Source organism: Nerophis lumbriciformis, linkage group LG24 (genome assembly GCF_033978685.3).
Source record: "Nerophis lumbriciformis linkage group LG24, RoL_Nlum_v2.1, whole genome shotgun sequence".
In the NCBI taxonomy this organism is placed as follows: Eukaryota; Metazoa; Chordata; class Actinopteri; order Syngnathiformes; family Syngnathidae; genus Nerophis; species Nerophis lumbriciformis.
The window spans coordinates 22,347,209-22,373,620 of NC_084571.2; the positions used below are offsets into that span (position 1 = coordinate 22,347,209).

At 35.2% G+C, this 26,412-nt stretch overlaps 1 protein-coding gene across 1 annotated transcript in view; it reads left to right on the forward strand.

Moving 5' to 3' along the window:
- The first annotated feature begins 467 nt into the window (after window positions 1-467).
- Window positions 468-26,412, forward strand: part of naaladl1 (N-acetylated alpha-linked acidic dipeptidase like 1) — a 64,713-nt gene continuing 38,768 nt past the window's right edge. The window contains exons 1-8 of the mRNA XM_061981814.1: window positions 468-712; window positions 9,639-9,811; window positions 11,594-11,715; window positions 16,030-16,149; window positions 17,460-17,652; window positions 17,813-17,906; window positions 17,996-18,100; window positions 24,291-24,376. Of these exons, the coding sequence (XP_061837798.1) occupies window positions 510-712; window positions 9,639-9,811; window positions 11,594-11,715; window positions 16,030-16,149; window positions 17,460-17,652; window positions 17,813-17,906; window positions 17,996-18,100; window positions 24,291-24,376 (1,096 nt within the window). The 5' untranslated portion in view covers window positions 468-509. The remainder of the gene's footprint in view (window positions 713-9,638; window positions 9,812-11,593; window positions 11,716-16,029; window positions 16,150-17,459; window positions 17,653-17,812; window positions 17,907-17,995; window positions 18,101-24,290; window positions 24,377-26,412) is intronic.

The window sequence follows — 26,412 nt, forward strand, 5'->3', positions numbered from 1 at the left end:
AACAACAAAAAAAGAAATTTATCAGTGTGAACATTAAATATCTTGTCTTTGCAGTCTATTCAATTGAATATAGGTTGAAAAGGATTTGCAAATCATTGTATTCTGTTTTTACTTACCATTTACACAACGTGCCAACTTCAATGGTTTTGGGTTTTGTAGATTCTATCTGCCCATGTGGCCGGACAGGACAGATTAAAAACAACAACAACAATAACAGAAGCACATTGATAGTGGTGGAAAACATCACAAATAAAAACCCCTCTATCTTAACACACACACACACACACACACACACACACACACACACGCACACACACACACACACACACACACACACACACACACACACACACACACACACACACACACACACACACAGGACAGGATAAAGTCCATCTCATCTTCAAACATCACAGTAACCACCAGTGTCAGACTCATCACCTTACCGCTCTTGGGAGACGTGAAGGTTCTCCCCGTCCACGTTGGTTCCGGGAGGAATTAGCAGGAACATGATCAAGAAAGTGTTGGCCGGACTGTTGTGTGGCGTCGCCCTGCTGACCGCCGGCATCCTGATCGGACACTACGGCATCGAGAAGAGCGGCGGCTCCACGTCTGCGTCCTGGGTGAACGACGTGGGCCGAGATGTGGATGAGAAGATGCTGGAGGAGTTCTTGTCCCAGGTGGACAACATCCACATCCAGGAGAACCTCAGGTGAGTTCAACTTATTTGTCATTGCCCAAAAGTAAAAACCGATACGGATATCGGAGCTTTGAGTGTTGGCCGATACTGAATAGAATCTAATACGATACCATTGCGAATCATCGCACATCCTGGAGTTATTTAGTAATGTTATGTTAGAAAAGGTCATCCATCCATCCATTTTCTACCGCTTATTCCCTTTGGGGTCGCGGGGGGCGCTGGAGCCTATCTCAGCTACAATCGGGCGGAAGGCGGGGTACACCCTGGACAAGTCGCCACCTCATCGCAGTAGAAAAGGTCAGATGGAGTAAATTGAGTCAAACAGAAACAATGGCAGGTATGAACATCACTGACCTTATGACAGACTTTCTTGAAATTGGAGTGGTAATTTGTTTTTGGCGACACCTCTAAAGCAACAAGCAATAAAACAAAGGTGTTAGCATGTCGCTATACGCAATCACACGCTGTTCTTTGTCCTTTTGCACACTGACATTTTTTGCACAATGGAAGCAAAATTGTGTTTGCTGTAAGGTTGTCTCCATACCAATATTTTGGCACCGGTACCAAAATGTATTTCGATACTTTTCAGTACTTTTCTAAATAAAGGGGCCCACAAAAATGGCATTAGTGGATTTATTTTAACAAAAAATCTTAGGGTACATCAAACATATGTTTCTTATTGCAAATTAGTCCTTAAATAAAATAGTGAACATACTAGACAACTTGTCTTTTAGTAGTAAGCAAACAAACAAAGGCTCCTAATTAGTCTGCTGACGTATGCAGTAACATATTCTGTCATTTATCTACCTATTATTTTGTCAACATTATGAGGGACAAACTGTAAAAATTTATTATTAATCCACTTGTTCATTTACTGTTAATATCTGCTTATTTTCTGTTTTAACATGTTCTATCTACACTTCTGTTAAAATGTAATAATCACTTATTTTTCTGTTGTTTGATACTTTACATTAGTTTTGGATGATACCACACATTTAGGTATCGAGTTGATACCAAGTAGTTACAGGATCATACATTGGTCATATTCAAAGTCCTCATGTGTCCAGGGACATATTTCCTGAGTTTATAAACATAATATACATTTTTTTTAAAAGATAAAAGATTTTGCGATGATAATATTGTACTTGGTATCATAACAGTGGATGTCAGGTGTAGATCCACCCATGGCGTTTGTTTACATTGTGACCAACGTTCCCTCTAAGGCAGTGGTTCTCAACCTTTTTTCAGTGATGTACCCCCTGTGAACATTTTTTTAATTCAAGTACCCCCTAATCAGAGAAAAGCATGAAAAGCATGAAAAAAAGAGATAAAGAAGTAAAATACAGCACTATGTCATCAGTTTCTGATTTATTAAATTGTATAACAGTGCAAAATATTGCTCATTTGTAGTGGTCTTTCTTGAACTATTTGGAAAAAAAGATATAAAAATAACTAAAAACTTGTTGAAAAATAAACAAGTGATTCAATTATAAATAAAGATTTCTACACAGAAGTAATCATCAACTTAAAGTGCCCTCTTTGGGGATTGTAATAGAGATCCATCTGGATTCATTAACTTAATTCTAAACATTTCTTCACAAAAAAAGAAATCTTTAACATCAATATTTATGGAACATGTTCACAAAAAAATCTAGCTGTCAACACTGAATATTGCATTTTTGCATTTCTTTTCACAGTTCTTTTTGACAGACATTTTAGTGAGAAACCTGAGCTTGTGCTTCACTGAGTTTATGAACTTACATTCATATTTTGTTGAAGTATTATTCAATAAATATATTTATGAAATAATTTTTGAAATGTTGCTATTTTTAGAAGATTTAAAAAAAATCTCACGTACCCCTTAGCATACCTTCAAGTACCTCCAGGGGTACGCGTACCCCCATTTGAGAACCACTGCTCTAAGGTGTGCACCTGCGCAATTGCGCACTTTTCACGCGTCCTCTGCGCACAGCAAATCTATGCCGCGCAAAAAATCAAATCCCACTCTAAACAAAATAAACAAATCGTTTGTTTTGTATGATTTTGCAATGCAACTGTGAGTAACAGGTGACGAAAGGCGGCCACAACAGATAAAACAATGTTTGTCAACACTTCAATTATTGTAACGTCTGTGGAGACACTTAAAGGAGGACAGGAATTCCATCGGTCCCTTTATTTAGCGAAAGTTTTTGTCAATGTCGGCCATAACCACACCAAAACAATGTGTAAAATACTTTTGTCTAGCAAAACTGGTCGTTGTCTACCGTACAAACCAAGCCAAAAGCAACTCTTTGTCATCTGTTATATCCATACTTGCCAACCTTGACACCTCCGATTTCGGGAGGTGGGGGGTGGGGGGCGTGTTCAGGGTGGGGCGGGGGCGTGGTTGGGGGCGTGGCTAAGTCAAGTATTTCATATATATATATATATATATATATATATATATATATATATATATATGTATAAATAAAAGAAATACTTGAATTTCAGTGTTCATTTATTTACACATATACACACACATAACACTCATCTACTCGTTGTTGAGTTAAGGGTTGAATTGTCCATCCTTGTTCTATTCTCTGTCACTATTTTTCTAACCATGCTGAACACCCTTTCGCAGGTACCCAGAAAGGTTTCGAGTACCACCAAAAAAACTGAATCTCTGAAGACAGTATACAAATCTGTGTTAAAGGTGTACAAAAACTGTTTGTATAATAAGCATGTTATTGTTTACAAATGAGGGTTAAGAGTTCAGTACTAAAAAAAAAAAAAGAATGTGGCTTAAGTACAGTTTTTTAATTGAGCTGCTGCATTTTTTGGTTGGGTTGTTTATTTATTTTGAGTAACTTCTACATTTCTAAAAGGGGAGGAATGTAATAGAGTGATCTATGTTTGTCTGTTGCCATCTCCTGGTGAATGTTGGCTATAGCGTATTGGGGTTACTTTTTGGTTGGCCAACGATTTACGTGGTGTTGCACACCTGACGTCAAGTGTGTGAGTCTGGTCTGAAGTCTACAGTAAAGAGACGTACTTCATCACCTCGCCTGTTTATTGCCTCCAACTCAATATATTACAACAACATTGCTGTTTACGGCAGACAAACTGCTTTACGGTAGAATAAAACATGTCCTGCTGACCCCACTGTGGACTGGACTCTTACTGTTATGCTGGATCCACTATGGACTGTACTCTCACAATATTATGTAAACCCACTCGACATCCATTGCATTCGGTCTCCCTAGAGGGGGGGGGGGGGGGGGGGGGTGGGTGGGGGGGGGGGGGGGGTTACCCACATATACGGTCCTCTCCAAGGTTTCTCATAGTCATTCACATCGACGTCCCACTGGGGTGAGTTTTTCCTTGCCCTTATGTGGGCTCTGTACCGAGGATGTCGTTGTGGCTTGTGCAGCCCTTTGAGACACTTGTGATTTAGGGCTATATAAATAAACATTGATTGATTGATTGATTGATTGATTGACTGCTGTTGTTGTGTGTTGTTACCGCGCTGGGAGGACGTTAATGAAACTGCCTAACAATAAACCCACATAAGAAACCAAGAACTCGCCCTCGATCATTCTACAGTTATAACGTGTTTGGGCAGGCACGCTGTTTATATTGTGGGAAAGCGGACGTGAATACAGGCTGTTGACACGTCACTCAGGTCCGCATGGAGCTGGAGGGGGCGTGGCTTCCAGCCCCGCCTGAATTTCGGGAGATTTTAGGTGGAAAATTTGTCCCGGGAGGTTTTCGGGAGAGGCGCTGAATTTCGGGAGTCTCCCGGAAAATCCGGGAGGGTTGGCAAGTATATCAACAGCAGCCGCTTGCTCTCTCTCTCACCTGCACCAACACATACACTATGGCAATTAGCCACTGGTGCGTTAATGGCCACACAAAAAGTTGGACAACTCCAACACGACACGTAAAGTGTAAATTTCAGGTCGTTTTACTATGACTCCTCAATCAGTGTGCTTATTCTACTGTCATTTGTTAAGAATGTTATTTTTTGGATATTAATCATGAAATGATGTTACAGGACTACATAATTGCTAATACAAATATTTATTTTACCGACAGAAAGTTAATAAACACTTCATCTCATGCAACATGTGAATGTTTCAAGAGGAACTAAATGTGATCTCTGAAAGGGGTACACAATCTTTCCAAAGCAGGACCCCCACCCAGGCATAAAATATTATAGTGCATAGCTGATTAAAAAAAAACCAATATCTAAGTGGGCCAAATCACATCTATTAGAAAATAATCTCTTGAAATTGACTATTCACTCGGTTATAATAATAAGACATTTAAATTGTTATGTCAGGTTTGAGACAAATGTGCTGCTGGTATGACCACAGTGTGCACATCTGTATTCCACTGAATGCTCAGGGTGTTTGTGCGTTTGCTCACACACATGAAAAATTAGAGGGAACATTGATTGTGACACCGGTGAGCTATTATATCCTCCTATGGTGTGTAGTGAAGCATGTTTAGCTATTCCTTGTCCTCCATTGATAATGGTACTTGTTTCTTACAAGTATGTAGTGATTTAGAAGTAGCTAAAACACTGCTGACTGCGAATGGATGTTAGCAGTTAGCTAGCCATGTCTTAAAGCACCTCTTCCTTAGGGTGTTTCAGTGTTATAATTTCACCTTTATCTTTAGTTCTTAGACCAAAATGCGTCCGTTCTCCTTCTTCTGTCTACACACTGTGTCTTTTTGTAAAATACTTTGTGTGTGTGCGCTGCCGAACATGCTCCTCTGCTCATAAAACCAGTAATGTCACGACGTGACGACGACGCGCCGTCATGCCTGTAAAAAAATATATATGGCGAACCGATACTTTTCAAACAGAATATAGTACCGTATTTGATTAATTAGTACCGCGATACTATACTAGTACCTAGTACCGGTATACCATACAACTCTAGTTTGTTGTACAAACCCTGTTTCCATATGAGTTGGGAAATTGTGTTAGATGTAAATATAAACGGAATACAATGATTTGCAAATCATTTTCAACCCATATTCAGTTGAATATGCTACAAAGACAACATATTTGATGTTCAAACTGATAAACATTTTTTTTTTGGCAAATAATCATTAACTTTAGAATTTGATGCCAGCAACACGTGACAAAGAAGTTGGGAAAGGTGGCAATAAATACTGATAATGTTAAGGAATGCTCATCAAACACTTGGAACATCCCACAGGTGAACAGGCTAATTGGGAACAGGTGGGTGCCATGATTGGGTATAAAAGTAGATTCCATGAAATGCTCAGTCATTCACAAACAAGGATGGGGCGAGGGTCACCACTTTGTCAACAAATGCGTGAGCAAATTGTTGAACAGTTTAAGAAAAACCTTTCTCAACCAGCTATTGCTGCCTCAGGCTGTACTGCATCAACAAGCGACATCAGTGTGTAAAGGATATCACCACATGGGCTCAGGAACACTTCAGAAACCCACTGTCAGTAACTACAGTTGGTTGCTACATCTGTAAGTGCAAGTTAAAACTCTCCTATGCAAGGCGAAAACCGTTTATCAACAACACCCAGAAACGCTGTCGGCTTTGCTGGGCCTGAGCTCATCTAAGATGGACTGAAACAAAGTGGAAAAGTGTTCTGTGGTCTGACGAGTCCACATTTGAAATTGTTTTTGGAAACTGTGGACGTCGTGTCCTCCAGACCAAAGAGAAAAAGAACCATCCGGATTGTTATAGGCGCAAAGTTGAAAAGCCAGCATCTGTGATGTATGGGGGTGTATTAGTGCCCAAGACATGGGTAACTTTTTAAATTCTAAGTTAATTATTATTTTCAAAAAAAAAATAAAGTTTATGAGTTTGAACATCAAATATCTTGTCCTTGTAGTGCATTCAATTGAATATGGGTTGAAAATGATTTGCAAATCATTGCATTCCGTTTATATTTACATTTAACACAATTTCCCAACTCATATGGAAACAGGGTTTGTATATTTCATAAAAATAAATATTTCTAGAATGGCTTAGTTTTGGGGTTTTCGTTGTGTTTTCCCGTATTGGTAAATTCTTAAGCGTATTCTGCAATTTTATTTTATTTAATTTTATTTGACTTAATTTTCCAATTATCCATCTTCTTACGCTTATCCGAAGTCGGGTTGCGAGGGCAGCAGCCTAGGCAGAGAAGCCCAGACTTCCCTCTCCCCAGCTACTTTGTCCAGCTCTTGCCGGGACGATCCCAAGACTATGTCTCCCAGTTTATTTGATTTTGTTTGTTTGTTTTTTTAACCTTGCACGCCCCCCGTGCGTCCTTTACAAGTTGCTAGAACTGTGAATTTCTCTTTGGAGATGAATAACGTATCAATCCATCTATTGGTCACAAAAATGCATTAAGTTAAGCTCTCAAGACACAGTAAATTGAACGATGCAGACACGTTTGTTACTGGATACTTTCTTAGAAGTGCTATGCAACTATAATTATTTGATAGTTTTTTTATTTTGACAAATGTGCTGTTTCAGACTGCGGTACTGTTTAATGAAGGGCACTTAGTACTAGGGTTGTCCCGATACAACAATTTCATTTCCGATATGATACCAATATAGGAGCCAAAAACACTAACCCATTTATTAACTGGAATGGACTTATGCTGTGCTTATTGAAGTGGAGTGGTAATTAATTATTTGGCGATATATAGTTGTTGCAGTAATTTAAGCTCATGCCAGTAAATTGAATGATGCTGACACATTTGTTACTGGATACTTTCTATTCTATTTCTATTATTTCTGCCTTGGAGATTGTGTATGTGTAAGTAATATTCAACTACAATTACAGTATGTGCTACTTGTTTGTATTTTTATTTTAGACAGCAAAATTGTACAATCATTATTACGAATGTCTAGCTTGTCTGCTATTGCGTGCTTAGCTGTTGTGCAGCTGAAAGCTCCTAGTAGCCTTTATCCTACCATGTTTACCTTTTGTAAATTACGTTAGTAAAAATAGAATAAATTGTGTTTATTGGAGGACATTTACATGTTAACTGGCTGTCCAGCTTTGCACAAGTAAACACGCTGCTTGTATCGGACATTTTCCATGCCAGCCCATATCATCCCATCATTATTGGATCGTCACATCCTTAGTAAAAATGTGTACCCAATTTTATTGCATCAGTGCATTAAATATTTCTGCACTGAATTTGTTTAGTTTTTTTTGTTTTTTTACATAGAATTTTAACAAATTAAATGTTTAAACGCACACATTTGTCTTAAGAATTCAATGAAATAATGCTGACAATTTCATAAAATGTTCACTTCATAATTTAATTTAATTTACTGAAAATCGGTCTTGAGTTTTGAAACAACACATGTTTTATAAAATGCCATGACTTAATTTAATTTACCGGAAGTAGATCTTTTAATTTTTAAGTTTTAATGCAATAAATATTTCTGCACTGAATTTTTTTTACATTGAATTTTTTTACACTGAATTTTAAAACACTGTATTTGACCAAATTACATTTTTAAACACACACATTTTGCTTAAGAGTTCAATCAAATTATGCAGAGAATTTCAGAAAATGTTCATTTCATTTCATTTCACAATTACATTTAATTTACTGGAAGTGGGTCAAGAGATTTGATGCAATAAATATTTCTGTATTAAAACATGTTTTACACTGTATTTTAACACACTGTTTTGACAAACTGAATTTCAAACACAAATGTTGGTTAAGAATTTAATAAAATTATGAAGACCATTTTATAAAATGCCATAATTCAATTTAATTTACCGGAAGTAGGTCTTGAGTTTTAATGCATGAAATATTTATGTACTGAATTTTTTTTACACTGAATTTTAAAACACAGTTTTTTAACAAACTGAATTTTTAAACACACATTTTGCTTAAGAATTCAGTCAAATGATGCTGACAATTTCATAAAATGTTCACTTCATAATTGAATTTACTTTACAGAAAGTGGGTCTTGAGTTTTGAAACAACACATATTTCTGCAATTAATTAAAAACACTGAATTTTAACAAATGGAAGTGTTAAACACACACATTTTGCTTAAGAATTCAATCAAATTATGCTGACAATTTCATAACATTTCCATTTCATTTCATAATTTAATTAAATTTACCGAAAGTAGGTCTTGAGCTTTGATGCAATAAAAATGTCTGTATTAAAAAATGTTTTACACTGTATTTTAACACACTATTTTGACAAACTGAATTTCAAACACAAATGTTGCTGAAGAATTTATTCAAATTATGCTGACAATTTTATAAAAAGTCGTAATTTAATTTAATTTACCGGAAGAAGGTCTTGAGTTTTAATGCATTAAATATTTCTGCAATGAATGTCTTTTACATTTAAATTTTTTGCACTAAATTTTTAAACACAAATTTTGCTTAAGAATGTAATAAAATTATGCAGACCATTTTATAAAGTGTCATAATTTAATTTAATGGAAGTAGGTCTTGAGTTTTAATGTATTTAATATTTATGTACACTGAATGTATTTATTTACACTGAATTTTAAAACACTGTTTTTTAACAAACTGAATTTTTGAACACACATTTTGCTTAAGAATTTAATAAAATTGTGCTGACAATTTTATAAAATGTCATGTCATTTAATTTACTGGAAGTAAGTCATGAGTTTAACGGCATTAAATATCTTTGCACAAATTTATTTTTTACAGTGATTTTTTTTACATGGTATTTTTTCACACCGTATTTTAACAAACTGAATTTTTTAAACGCACACATTTTTGCTGAAAAATGCAATCAAATTATGCTGACAATTTCATGATATAAAAATGTGTGATCAAAAATTCAGTTTGTTCAAATCCAGTGTTTTAAAATTCAGAGTGTAAGAAATCATTGCAGAAATATTCCTTGTTTCAAAACTCAAGACCCACTTTTGGTCAATGAAATAAAACATTTCATCCTCTGCAGGGCGCTGACCAAAGTGCCGCACATGGCGACCACGGCGGGAGACGAGCAAACAGTCCAGTTGATGCTGAAAAGATGGCAGGACCCTGACAGTGGTCTGGACCAGGCCTGGAGGGAGGAGTACATGGTCTATCTGTCCTTCCCTGATCCTGACAAACCAAACCAGGTCACCGTGGGTATGTCCACCCACTCTCAACCTCAACACAGTGCAGTACTGTACATACTGTATGTACAATACATACTGTATCTATTGTACATACTGTATGTATGTATTTATGTACAAACCCCATTTCCATATGAGTTGGGAAATTGTGTTAGATGTATATATAAACGGAATACTATGATTTGCAAATTCTTTTAAACCCATATTCAATTGAATGCACTACAAAGACAACATATTTGATGTTTAAACTCATACACTTTTTTTTTTTTTGCAAATAATAATTAACTTAGAATTTCATGGCTGCAACACGTGCAAAGTAGTTGGGAAAGGGCATGTTCACCACTGTGTTACATGGCCTTTCCTTTTAACAACACTCAGTAAACGTTTGGGAACTGAGGAGACACATTTTTTAAGCTTCTCAGGTGGAATTATTTCCCATTCTTGCTTGATGTACAGCTTAAGTTGTTCAACAGTCCGGGGGTCTCCGTTGTGGTATTTTAGGCTTCATAATGCGCCACACATTTTCAATGGGAGACAGGTCTGGACTACAGGCAGGCCAGTCTAGTACCTGCACTCTTTTACTATGAAGCCACGTTGATGCAACACGTGGCTTGGCATTGTCTTGTTGAAATAAGCAGGGGCGTCCATGGTAACGTTGCTTGGATGGCAACATATGTTGCTCCAAAACCTGTATGTACCTTTCAGCATTAATGGCGCTTTCACAGATGTGTAAGTTACCCATGTCTTGGGCACTAATACACCCCCATACCATCACAGATGCTGGCTTTTCAAGTTTGCGCCTATAACAATCCGGATGGTTCTTTTCCTCTTTGGTCCGGAGGACACGACGTCCACAGTTTCCAAAAACAATTTGAAATGTGGACTCGTCAGACCACAGAACACTTTTCCACTTTGTATCAGTCCATCTTAGATAAGCTCAGGCCCAGCGAAGCAGACGGCGTTTCTGGGTGTTGTTGATGAACGGTTTTCGCCTTGCATGGGAGAGTTTTAACTTGCACTTACAGATGTAGCAACCAACTGTAGTTACTGACAGTGGGTTTCTGAAGTGTCCCTGAGCCCATGTGGTTAAATCCTTTACACACTGATGTCGCTTGTTGATGCAGTACAGCCTGAGGCATCGAAGGTCACGGTCTTAGCTGCTTACGTGCAGTGATTTCTCCAGATTCTCTGAACCCTTTGACGATATTACGGACCATAGATGGTGAAATCCCTAAATTCCTTGCAATAGCTGGTTGAGAAAGGTTTTTCTTAAACTGTTCAACAATTTGCTCACGCATTTGTTGACAAAGTGGTGACCCTCGCCCCATCCTTGTTTGTGAATGACTGAGCATTTCATGGAATCTACTTTTATACCCAATCATGGCACCCACCTGTTCCCAATTTGCCTGTTCACCTGTGGGATGTTCCATATAAGTGTTTGATGAGCATTCCTCAACTTTATCAGCATTTATTGCCACCTTTCCCAACTTCTTTGTCACGTGTTGCTGGCATTAAATTCTAAAGTTAATGATTATTTGCCAAAAAAAAAATGTTTATCAGTTTGAACATCAAATATGTTGTCTTTGTAGCATATTCAACTGAATATGGGTTGAAAATGATTTGCAAATCATTGTATTCCGTTTATATTTACATCTAACACAATTTCGCAACTCATATGGAAACAGGGTTTGTATGTATGTATGTAGTGCACATACTGCATGTATGTAGAATACATACTGTATGTAGTGTACATACTGCATGCATTGTACAAATTGTATGTACTTGTTTATTCCAGTGAACGCCTCCAACAGCGCCCTGCACACGGCCAGAGAGAAGGAGAAGGCTTACACTGCGGACCAAAACCATCCTGATGTGGTTCAACCTTACGCCGCTTACTCGCCTGCTGGGCACGCTCGGGTAAAAAATATATATGTTTTAAATAAATAAATATTAATGCTGTCAATTGACAAATTTTTTAAAACAGATTAATCACACTTTTGAATTTGGATTGATCGTGATTAAGCACAGTTTATTATTGCTTGCTTGCATAATTTGAATTAGCTTTAAAAAGACCACAAACGCAATTTGATTGTCAGAATGTCGTACATCTTTTTTAATGTTTTATTTGAATGCACGTTGTTTATTTGTTTAAAACTGCATCTTTACACTGACGTATGCATCAAACTTTATTTTATTTTTTTCAATTATATTTTGTTACAATATTATCATTGGGTTTTATTTTCGTATTTATTTTTTATTTATTTACAAGTGTATTAATTTATTTATTTTTGTTTATACATTGACCTAACCACTGCCTGTATAACAATGGTAAAGGAGCATGTAGCGTCAACAAGTGATTAACTTGTATATATAAATGATTAATGCAATAATTTCTTGTGATTAATCACGTGAGTTAACTCATAATTGTATTATTTACATATGTATTTATTTTTATTTATACAGTTAATAATGGTAAAGGAGCACGTAGCGTCAATAAGTTATTAATCTGCATATATAAATGATTAATGCGATAATTTATTGTGATTAATCACATGAGTTAACTCGTAGTTTTTTTATTTGCATATGTATTTATTTTGTATTTATTTATCAGAATCAGAATCAGAATCAGAATCAGCTTTATTGTCATTACGTAAGGTAACGAGATTGAGGCCATTCCATACAGTGCGATGTGTGCATGCTAGAAAAACAATGTGCAAATGGTAAAGGAGCATGTAGCGCCAACAAGTGATTACTTTTATATATAAATGATTAATGCGATAATTTCTTGTGATTAATCACATGAGTGAACTCGTTATTTTATTATTATTTTTTATTTACATGTGTATTTTTTTATTTTTTTATTTTTTTTATTTATACAGTTAAAAACGTTAAAGGAGCATGTAGTACACATTGGAGTTTCATGTAAAATGAGTGTATCAAGTGTTTTAAGAGCAAAGGGAGTGTTTATATAAGTGTGTGTGAAATATGTATAAAGACGTGAAATGCATACAAATATTCATACAAATCTTGAAATAAATAGCGCCCCTACTTGGCGGACATTCACCTACCATGCAGGGTCCGGGAAGGAACATCTTTTGAAAATGGTGTCGACCTTCAGGTTTGAACGTGACTTGGATAAATGTTTAGCTCATATTAAAAAAGTTTTACAAGAACAATATAACTTGGTCACCTAACTTTGGAACAAATCACGTGTGAAAGCTATGACTGGACTCGGGTAGATCATCCATCAACACACTTCGCTAAGAGCACTTGGAATGCACAAACTAGCTGATCCGCATCAGCCCCAAAATGGAATCCCTTGTTCCATATCCCATTTTGGATGTTTCCTGAAAGTTTCATCAAAATGTCTCCTGAAATCTTTGAGCTGTCAATAGCAGAATGAACGAGTGAACCCTCTTGTCGGCAGAGGTGGGTAGTAACGCGCTACATTTACTCCGTTACATCTACTTGAGTAACTTTTGGGATAAATTGTACTTCTAAGAGTAGTTTTAATGCAACATACTTTTACTTTTACTTGAGTATATTTATAGAGAAGAAACGCTACTTTTACTCCGCTACTTTTATCTACACTCAACTCGCTACTAATTTTTATCGATCTGTTAATGCACGCTTTGTTTGTTTTGGTCTGTCATAGTGCCTGCGTTTCAACAAATACAGTCACTGGTGACGTTCACTCCGTTCCACCAATCAGATGCAGTCACTGGACCAATCAAACGGAGCCAGGGGTCACATGACCTGACTTAAACAAGTTGAAAAACTTATTGGGGTGTTACCATTTAGTGGTCAATTGTACGGAATATGTACTGTACTGTGCAATCTACTAATACAAGTTCCAATCAATCAATCAAAAGTGTGAAGGAAAAAATACCTTTTTTTATTTCAACGTACACCCCGTCAAAAGCCTAAAGACTGACTGCACAGTTCCTGTCTTCACAATAAAAGTGCCGCTCCATCGCGCCTGCGCTTTCAAAATAAGAGTCTCCGAAAGCCAGCGCAAACAAGCTAGCAAGCTACGGAGTTTGTCGCCAATGTATTTCTTGTAAAGTGTATAAAAACGAATATGGAAGCTGGACATATAAGATGCCAAAAACCAACCACTTTCATGTGGTATTAGACAGAAAGGAGGAACTTTTTTTCTCCTCCATTTGAAAACGTGGACGTTTGTCATCACTACTGTCTGATTCCAATCAATGCAAGTCATCAGAATCAGGTAATACACCAACTTATATTCTTGTCTTCATGAAAGAAAGGAATCTATATGTGTTAAACATGCATGTATATTCATTAAAACACTATTAACATGTAAACAAAAACGGCAAAAAAAATAAATATAAATTATATACTGTATATATCAATGTATGTATGTATATATATATATATATATATATATATATATATGTGTGTGTGTGTGTATATGTATATATATATATATATATATATATATATATATATATATATGATGTGTGTGTGTATGTTACTCATCAGTTACTCAGTACTTGAGTAGTTTTTTTACAACATACTTTTTACTTTTACTCAAGTAAATATTTGGGTGACTACTCCTTACTTTTACTTGAGTAATACATCTCTAAAGTAACAGTACTCTTACTTGAGTACAATTTCTGGCTACTCTACCCACCTCTGCTTGTCGGTCATCCACTGTTTTGTCTCTGTGGGTGGAGGCGGGGCCCCTAGCATACACACGCACACACAGATGTTAAAGTTTGTGACGTAAACGCAAGGTAACGTAGTAGAAATGATCTAGATCAGCCCCAAAATGTAATCACCATTTCGGACATTTCAAGAAAGTTAGATGAAAATCTACTCATAACCTTTGGGGCTATCTATAGTGAAACAGACTCTTGTCTGTATCACTATTGTTGTCTCTGTGTTCGGAAAAAGGTTGAGACATAATAATTACTGACGTTATTAATAATTACTTTATGTGCGTTACAATTACAACGGCGTTACCAATACGTTTGGTGTAGCGTGGTACTACTACTACCACCAAACTTGCCAACCCTCCTGGATTTTCCGGGAGACTCCCGGAATTCAGCGCCTCTCCCGAAAATCTCCCGGGACAAATCTTCTCCCGAAAATCTCCCGAAATTCAGGCGGAGCTGGAGGCCAAACCCCCTCCACCTCCATGCGGACCTGAGTGACGTGTCGACAGCCTGTTTTCACGTCCGCTTTCCCACAATATAAAAAACGTGCTTGCCCAATGACGTTATAACTGCAGAATGATGGAGGGCGAGTTCTTGGTTTCTCATGTGGGTTTATTGTTAGGCAGTTTCATTAACGTCCATTAACAACACACAACAACAGCAGTCACGTTTTCGTCTACCGTAAAGCAGTTTGTCTGCCGTAAACAGCAATGTTGTGACACTCTTAAACAGGACAATACTGCCATCTACTGTACATGCATATGTGACAATAACATCTAGGGCTTTTAGTGAGTGCAGTGCACAACTGCGCACACAACAAGGAGACGAAGCAGAATGCATCATCAGAGAGGGTGTTCAGCATGGTTAGAAAAATAGTGACAGAATGAACAAGGATGGACAATTCAACCCTTAACTCAACAATGAGTAGATGAGTGTTATGTGTGTGTATATGTGTAAATAAATGAACACTGAAATTCAAGTAATTCTCTTATATATATATATATATATATATATATATATATATATATATATATATATATATATATATATATATATATATGTGTGTGTATATAGCTAGGGGCAGCACGGTGGAAGAGGGGTTAGTGCGTCTGCCTCACAATACGAAGGTCCTGAGTAGTCGTGAGTTCAATCCCGGCCTCGGGATCTTTCTGTGTGGAGTTTGCATGTTCTTCCCGTGACTGCGTGGGTTCCCTCCGGGTACTCCGGCTTCCTCCCACCTCCAAAGACATGCACCTAGGGATAGGTTGATAGGCAACACTAAATTGGCCCTAGTGTGCGCCCCCCGCGACCCCGAAGGGAATAAGTGGTAGAAAATGGATGGATGGATGGATATATAGCTAGAATTCACTGAAAGTCAAGTATTTCTTATATATTCTTATATATATGAAATACTTGACTTGGTGAATTCTAGCTGTAAATATACTCCTCCCCTCTTAACCACGCCCCCAACCACGCCCCTTCCCCAATTGTGTTTCTTTTTAATTGTGCCACATTAATGGGGATTGTTTTTTTTGTGGGTTTTTTTCAGGGAAAACTGGTGTACGCCAACTATGGGAGAGTAGGCGACTACAAGCTACTGAGCCAGAATGTGGACCTCAAAGGCACCATCGCCATCACAAGATATGGCGGCGCGGGAAGAGCAGACAAAGTGAGTTGTGCACAATATATCAATAGGCTATGTTTTGCTTTATTTGTATTAATTGTACTGTTACATTTTTTTATTGCATTTTATTTTAATTGATTTTACTTTATTATTTTATTTAAATTCATATTATTTTTTTATCTTTAACTGATTTTAATAAATTTTGAATCATTTTATTTTATTTTATTTTAATAAATGTTGTTTTATTTTAATTTAATTAATTCTATTTTACTTTAATTGATTTGATTTCAATTACTTTGTATTTTATTTCAATGGATTATATTTTATTTCAATTCATTTTATCTGTTTTAATTAATTTACTTTTATTTCACTACATTTTATTTTATTTTAATAGATGTTACTTTAGTTCAATCAATTTGATTGTAATTTAATTATTGTTGATTATCTTCAACTGATTTTATTTGAAATACTTTTATTTTTATTTTATTTTTATTAATGTTATTTTATTTTATTAAATTCAATTTTATTTTAATACATTTTATTTTATTTTAAGATTTTCTTATTTTTTTTAAATTGTATGTATTTTATTGTAATGTAATTGTAATTGTAATTGTAATGTATTTTATTTTATTTTATTTGTTTTCATTTATTTACGTTTATTTTAATACATTTTATTTTAATTGCTTGTACTTTATCTCAATTAATTTGATTGTAATTTCATTATTGTTATCTTATCTTTAACTGTTTTTGTTTTATTTTAACTAATTTTACTTTATCTCAATTAATTTGTTATTAATTATTATTTAATCCATCCATCCATTTTCTACCGCTTATTCCCTTTGGGGTTTGCTAGGGGCGCTGGAGCCTATCTCAGCTACAATTGGGCGGAAGGCGGGGTACACCCTGGACAAGTCGCTACCTCATCGCAGGGCTACACAGATAGACAGACAACATTCACACTCACATTCACACACTAGGGCCAATTTAGTGTTGCCAATCAACCTATCCCCAGGTGCATGTCTTTGGAGGTGGGAGGAAGCGGGAGTACCCGGAGGGAACCCACGCAGTCACGGGGAGGACATGCAAACTCCACACAGAACTCCACATTGAACTCATCTTTAACTGATTTTGTTTTATTTCAAATTATTTAATTACATTTTAATTAATTTAATTTAATTTTAATTAACTTTATTTAATTTAAATTCATTTTATTAGTTTTAATTAATTTACTTTTATTTTAATATATATATATATTTTTTAATTAATGTTATTGTATTACTCTTATCAGGAAAGAATGTAATTGACACAATGTATTTTTCAAGTACTGTAATTTAATAGCTGAATGTGTCATGCAGGCCATCAATGCGGCCCCTCATGGTGTCATTGGCGTGCTGGTCTACACTGACCCCGGGGACATCAACGATGGTTTCATGTCGGACATCAATGAGACGTACCCACATTCCTGGTACATGCCGCCTTCTGGCGCCGAGAGAGGCTCGTTTAATACTCATTATGGCGACATGCTCACCCCCTATTTTGCTGCCAAAGGTAAGCAGAGAAAACCCGACCCAAAATGGCAGTTTGTCCTTTATTGCTTTTATTGTTTCCCTTACGGCCATTATTGTACTTTGGGACAGCGGCGTGACTTTTACGACATTAAGGTTAATCATTGCAGCGGATGTTTACGTGCTTGCTCACTATTTTGTAGAGGACACATACAGACTTCCGGTGGAGAACATCACAGGGATCCCGCCCATTCCTATTCAGCCAATCGGCTTTGAGGATGCCTACGCGCTAATCTGGTGAGTGACGTGGTGGATGAAGGGTGCAAAGATAAAAATGTCAACAGGTTTTCATTATTTTTTATTTGTATTTCAATTGGCTGTTTCAGTGAGCTGGATGGAGGACCAGCGCCACAAGACTGGCAGGGAAGTTTCAACTGCACCTACAACTTGGGGGGTCCTGGGTTTAGACCCACGTCTGCCTTTGCCAACAGGTAGTCCAGATCAACACAAACTGCACTTTTATTATTTTTTTTTAAATTTTGTCCATCATCCACAATTCTTATGTGAGACAAGAACAAACAACTTTCCCTTTTAGATGCATTTTAAATAGTAATAAACTGCTACCAAGAGGCAGGCCCTCTAAATAACTGTATATACATAATGTAACCATGTAGTGTCAGCCACATTCATAATAACTTGTAATATTTACAGTATTTGGTCATTTTATATACATAATGTAACCATGTAGTGTCAGCCACATTCATAATAACATGTACTATTTACAGTATTTTGTCATTTTTTATACATAATGTAACCATGTAGTATCAGCCACATTCATAATAACATGTAATATTTACAGTATTTGGTAATTTTATATAAATCATGTAACTATGTAGTATCAGCCACATTCATAATAACATGTACTATTTACAGTATTTGGTCATTTTATATACATAATATAGCCATGTAGTGTCAGCCACATTCATAATAACATGTACTATTTACAGTATTTTGTCATTTTATAAACATAATGTAACCATGTAGTATCAGCCACATTCATCATAACATGTAATATTTACAGTATTTGGTAATTTTATATAAATCATGTAACTATGTAGAATCAGCCACATTCATAATAACATGCAATATTTACAGTATTTGGTCATTTTATATACATAATGTAGCCATGTAGTGTCAGCCACATTCATAATAACATGTACAATTTACAGTATTTGGTCATTTTATATACATAATGTAACCATGTAGTATCAGCCTCATTCATAACAACATGTAATATTTACAGTATTTTGTCATATTATATACATAATGTAACCATGTAGTATCAGCCACATTCATAATAGCATGTACTATTTACAGTATTTGGTCATTTAATATACATAATGTAACCATGTAGTATCAGCGACATTCATAATAACATGTAATATTTACAATATTTTGTCACTTTATATACATAATGTAACCATGTAGTGTCAGCCTCATTCATAACAACATGTAATATTTACAGGATTTTGTCATATTATATACATAACGTAACCATGTAGTATCAGCCACATTCATAATAGCATGTACTATTTACAGTATTTGGTCATTTTATATACATAATGTAACCATGTAGTGTCGGCCTCATTCATAACAACATGTAATATTTACAGTATTTTGTCATATTATATACATAATGTAACCATGTAGTATCAGCCACATTCATAATAACATGGAATATTTACAGTATTTGGTCATTTTATATACATAATGTAACCATGTAGTATCAGCCAAATTCATAATAACATGTAATATTTAAAGTATTTGGTCATTTTATCTACATAATGTAACCATGTAGTATCAGCCACATTCATAATAACATGTAATATTTACAGTATTTTGTCATTTTATGTACATAATGTAACCATGTAGTATCCGCCACATTCATAACAACATGTAATATTTACAGTACTTGGTCATTACATATACATAATGTAGCCCTGTAGTATCAGCCACATTCATAATCACATGTAATATTGACAGTATTTTGTCATATTATATACATAATGTAACCATGTAGTATCAGCCACATTAATAATAGCATGTACTATTTACAGTATTTGGTCATTTAATATACATAATGTAACCATGTAGTATCAGCCACATTTATAATAACATGGAATATTTACAGTATTTTGTCATTTTATATGCATAATTTAACAATCTAGTATCCACCACATTCATAACAACATGTAATATTTACAGTATTTTGTCATTTTGTATACATAATGTAACCATGTAGTATCAGCCTCATTTATAACAACATGTATCATTTACAGTATTTGGTCATTTTATATACATAATGTAACCATGTAGTATCAGCCACATTCATAATAACATGGAATATGTACAGTATTTTGTCTTTTTATATACATAATGTAACCATGTAGTATCCGCCACATTCATAACAACATGTGATATTTACAGTATTTTGTCATGTTGTATGCATAATGTAGCCATGTAGTATCAGCCACATTCATAAAAACATGGAATATTTACAGTATTTGGTCATTTTATATACATAATGCAACCATGTAGTATCAGCCACATTCATAATAGCATGTTTTATTTACAATATTTTGTCATTTTACATATATAATTTAACCATGTAGTATCAGCCACATTCATGACATGTAATATTTACAGTATTTGGTCATTTTATATACATAATGTAACCATGTAGTATCAGCCACATTCATAATAGCATGTACTATTTACAGTATTTGGTCATTTTATATGCATAATGTAACCATGTTGTATCAGCCACATTCATAATAACATGTTTCATTTACAACATTTTGTCATTTTATATATATCATTTAACCATGTAGTATCAGCCACATTCATCATAACATGTAATATTTACAGTATTTGGTCATTTTATGTACACAATGTAACCATGCAGTATCAGCCACATTCATAATAACATGGAATATTTACAGTATTTGGTCATTTTCTATACATAACGTAACCATATAGTATCCGCCACATTCATAACAACATGTAATATTTACAGTAATTTGTTATTTTATATACATAATGTAACCATGTAGTATCAGCCTCATTCATCATAACATATAATATGTACATTATTTGGTCACTTTATATACATAATGTAACCATGTAGTATCAGCCACATTCATAATAACATGTAATATTTACAGTATTTTGTCATTTTATATACATAATGTAACCATGTAGTATCAGCCACATTCATAATAGCATGTACTATTTACAGAATTGTGTCATTTTATATAGATAATGTAACCATGTAGTATCAGCCACATTCATAATAACATGTAATATTTACAGTATTTTGTCATATTGTATACACCATGTACCCATGTAGTATCAGCCACATTCATAATAACATGTAATATTTACAGTATTTGGTCTTTTTATGTACATAATGTAACCATGTAGTATCAGCCTCATTCATAACAACATGTAATATTTACAGTATTTTGTGATTTTATATACATAATGTAACTATGTAGTATCAGCCACATTCATAATAACATGTAATATTTACAGTATTTTGTCATTTTATATACATAATTTAACCATGTAGTATCAGCTACATTCATAATAACATGTAATATTTACAGTATTTTGTAATTTTATATGCATAATTTAACAATCTAGTATCAGCCACATTCATAATAACATGTAATATTTACTGTATTTTGTCATTTTATATACATAATGTAACTATGTAGTATCAGCCACATTCATAATAACATGTAATATTTACTGTATTTTGTCATTTTATATACATAATTTAACCATGTAGTATCAGCCACATTCATAATAACATGTACTATTTACAATATTTTGTCATTTTATATAGTTAATGTAACCATGTAGTATCAGCCACATTCATAATAACAGTATTTTGTAAATTTTTTTCATTACCGCAACTTCTTTGCTAGGTGATTACATTTTACAGAGCGCATCATAACAACAACAACCACTAATCATGGCGGACTGACCCAGAACTTTATATTTTTGAGCCTGGATATACAGAGGATGAGCTACATACAGGTTTTAGAAGCTGGGTGCTAAGCAGGTCCTAGTGAAACACAAAACCCTCATGTAGCACTTATGCTAACGTTTCATCAACAACATAAGAAGGTAACAAAGCGACGTTGACTTTCGCTGGGATGGTTGTATCTATCAGCACAAGACTTGGTAAAGTTAACGTAGTCCTTCAGGTGATGTCCTCGAGTTGAGAGTCAGTATATTCACTGATTCAGTCGGTCCGGATTTTTAGCTGGCAGCGTGTGGAGTTTCTAAGTTTCCAACTTTAACACTGAAAGTGATAGAGCAGCAGCAACACTTGAGTCTCGATAGAGGCTGTGTCAGTACACCAGAAAAGTAGTTCCTCTGTGTTAGCACCTACAAAAACAATGTCGCTATAGCTTGGTAATTGTGCAAGTCACGGCACGTAAATGGAGCGTTGTTGTTTTTTTTTTAATGTGAAAACCCATTACATGCATTGTTAACCGCCTCTTGGTAGCAGTTTTTTACTCTCTATAATGCATAGTAAAGCGAAAAGGCATTGGGTTTTGTTGTCTTCCTGGAAAGTGTTGAGTGAGTTGACTTGTGAGATGGCGCCCTCTGCTGGGATCCGTAGCAGCAGCTTTCTTTCTTTTTTCCTCCCTGCAGATAGCGCCATCAAACCACATCCTATTTAAGTTACCGTTAAAAAATAATAATGATGCACAACTTAAAGTAGAGAAAATAAATCAACAAATAGCAGTACTTTAGCATTTCTTAAGTATTATTCATTTATTTAGTGATATTTTGGTTGTATTACATAGTAGGGGTTCTTAACCTTTTTGAACTCGGGGGCCCAACTTTTCCACTACTGGGGGCCCCGGGTCCCACTAAAGCAGTGGTCCCCAACCTTGAATTTGTCCCACGAACCGGGGGGGGTATGGGTTTTTTTTTTGTCATAAAAAATACAATCATGTGTGCTTACGTACTGTATCCCTGCAGACTGTATTGATCTATTTTGATATATAGTGTAGGAACCAGAAATATTAATAACAGAAAGAAACAACCCTTTTGTAAGTGTATATTGTGTTTTTTATGTTGATTTAATAAAACATTTTTTTTTTGTATATATATATATATATATATATATATATATATATATGTATATATATATACATATATATATGTATATATATATATATATATATATATATATATATATATATATATATATATATATATATATATATATATTTTTTTTTTTTTATTTTATTTTTTTTATTTCTTGTGCGGCCCGGTACCAATCGATCCACGGACCGGTACCGGGCCGCGGCCCGGTGGTTGGGGACCACTGCACTAAAGTATTAACACTGAATGAGTAATTTTAGTCTTGATTTTAAACATATTCATTAACTATATCGTACCTACATACAGTTTAAACAAATTATTTTAAAATTAGTGTTAATCACAAACATTCTTATCAAGGCTTAGGCCGGGTGATAAATATGACAAAAGGAGGAATTAAAAAAAAACTGATGAAAATACACACAATTAGGCAGTGTTAAAATAAACACATTCTAATCAAACAGTAATATCTGTTTCTTAAATAAACCGTCAATAAAGTTAAAGTGCAAATGAAAATACAGCTTTTCCACTTTAGTCGTAATTTTTGCGCTGAATAAACGCGCTAGACTTTTCTTTTCTCCTCTGCTCCCCCCTATCCCTTGTGGAGGGGAAGACACACAGATCCGGTGGCCATCTGGCTGTCCGGGGTCGGGACCCGGGGTGGACCGCTCGCCTGTATATTGGTTGGGAACATCTCTGCGCTGCTGACCCGTCTCCGCTCGGGATGGTTTCCTGCTGACCCCACTGTGGACTGGACTCTTACTGTTATGCTGGATCCACTATGGACTGGACTCTCACAATATTATGTTAGACCCACTCGACATCCATTGCATTCGGTCTCCCTAGAGGGGGGGGTTACCCACATATGCGGTCCTCTCCAAGGTTTCTCATAGTCATTCACATCGACGTCCCACTGGGGTGAGTTTTTCCTTGCCCTTATGTGGGCTATACCGAGGATGTCGTTGTGGCTTGTGCAGCCCTTTGAGACACTTGTGATTTAGGGCTATATAAATAAACATTGATTGATTGATTGATTGATAGACTTCTTGTGTTTGTCTGATATTGCCACTACTGCCACAAGTGGTGGAAAAGTGTATTACAACTGAGGGACAACAGCTGAGAAACAGATATTGTGAACATTATCAAAAGTATTTTCTATTCTAAAAAAAGTTTTAATTAATTTCAGCTTTACGTATATATTTTAAATTTCTTATTATTATTAATTTATTTGTATATTTATGTTATACTTTTTTTCTGCTTTACTATTTTAATGGATTTTTATGACTTTTTATTTATTTTTTCTTTATTTGGTGTTATTTTTTATTCCAAAGTGAAAAATACAACAATATTATCTATGTTTATTTCAGGACACAACAGGCACAACTCCACTGGATGTATGCATACTGCTTATTTCACCAAAATGGAAGAAATGATTGATACACAAACTTTTTCTTTTGCAGAACGTTTCTTTCCTGATTGCTTCTGTCTTGGTTTTAGTGATGTGAAGTTGGACGTCTACAACTATGAGGAGGTGAAGAACTCCTCCAACGTGATGGGCGTCATCAGGGGCAGCGTGGAGCCTGGTGAGGCCATAGTCACCTTTGATTGACACTTAACGTCTCTTGATGCTCAGAGGTGCGTCCAGGAGCCAATAAATGTACTCAAGTAAGATTACAGTTACTTTACAGTGGCCCGTAACTAAATTTTTTTAACGGCCTGCGGCCAATAGTTAGCATTCTAATATTAGCATCCTTTGGTTTTATCTGGCAAACACACAAAACATGCAGTTTTTATGCACAAAAGCTATGTCAAAGTGGAACATTTGATGTGAAGTAATTGGAGTCTTGAATAAGTCAATAATTCATAAGTTGACAATGACTTTAATTAATTTTAAGGTTTCTGAGTAATGACAGTTTGAAAAAAAAAATAATCCCACTACAATTCTTGGGGATCCAAAAGGGAACTCATAAAAACTCATAAAAATGTTAAAAAATAAGTCATACTTTTGTGTTTGTTTTTACTTTCAGCGCTTAAGTTGATCAAATTCAGATTTGTCCGTTGATTGTAGCTTTTTAAACTGTTTTTTCGTGTTTTTGTTGTAAGCACTTTTTGTCAGTTAGTTTTTTATATGGCAAACACAAAATATGCAATATTTCTCCCGAAAACAATTCAAAGTGGAATATTTGATGTGAAGTAATTGAAGCCCTAAATAGGTCAATAATTCATAACAACATTGATTTTGATTCATTATTTTTTTGAGTAATAACAGTTTAAAAAAAAAAAACACTAAAATTATTGGGGATCCAAAAGGGTCCCACCCATGAAAATGTTAAAAATAAGTCATACGTTTTGCTTCTTTGACTTTCAAAGCTTAAGTTGATCAACTTCTGATTTATCCGTTGATTGTAACTTTTTAAATTGTTTTTTTCATATTTTTGTTTTAAGCACTTTTTGTCAGCTATTTTTTTATACGGCAAACACACAAAATATGTAATATTTTCCAGAAAAAAATATTTCAAAATGAAATATTTGATGTGACGTAATTGAAGCCTTAAATAGGTAAATTCTTAACAATGATTTTGATTCATTATTATTTTTTGAGTAATGACAGTTTAAAAAAAAAAAAAATTATTGGGGATCCAAAAGGGTCCCACTCATAAAAATGTTAAAAATAAGTCATACGTTTTGCTTCTTTGACTTTCAACGCTTAAGTTGATCAACTTTCAGATTTATTCGTTGATTGTAACTTTTTAAACAATTTTTTTGTGTTTTTGTTTTATGCACTTTTTGTCAGTTATTTTTTTTATATGGCAAACACACAAAATATGTAATATTTTCCAGAAAAAATATTTCTAAGTGGAATATTTGATGGAAGTAATTGAAGCCCTAAATAGGTCAATAATTCATAACATTGATTTTGATTCATTATATTTTTTTGAGTAATGACAGTTTGGAAAAAAAAAAAACCCACTAATATTATTGGGGATCCAAAAGGGTCCTACTCATAAACATTTTAAAAATAAGTCATACGTTTTGCTTCTTTGACTTTCAACGCTTAAGTTCAATCAATCAATCAATCAATGTTTATTTATATAGCCCTAAATCACAAGTGTCTCAAAGGGCTGCACAAGCCACAACGACATCCTCGGTACAGAGCCCACATAAGGGCAAGGAAAAACTCACCCCAGTGGGACGTCGATGTGAATGACTATGAGAAACCTTGGAGAGGACCGCATATGTGGGTAACCCCCCCCCCCCCCCTTTTGGGGAGACCGAATGCAATGGATGTCGAGTGGGTCTAATAATAATAATATTGTGAGAGTCCAGTCCATAGTAGATCCAGCATAACAGTAAGAGTCCAGTCCACAGTGGGGTCAGCAGGAAACCATCCCGAGCGGAGACGGGTCAGCAGCGCAGAGATGTTCCCAACTGATATACAGGCGAGCGGTCCACCCCGGGTCCCGACCCCGGACAGCCAGCACCCCATCCATGGCCACCGGATCTGTGTGTCTCCCCTTCCACAAGGGATAGGGGGGAGCAGAGGAGAAAAGAAAAGAAACGGCAGATCAACTGGTCTAAAAAAAGGGGGGCTATTCAAAGGCTAGAGTATACAAATGAG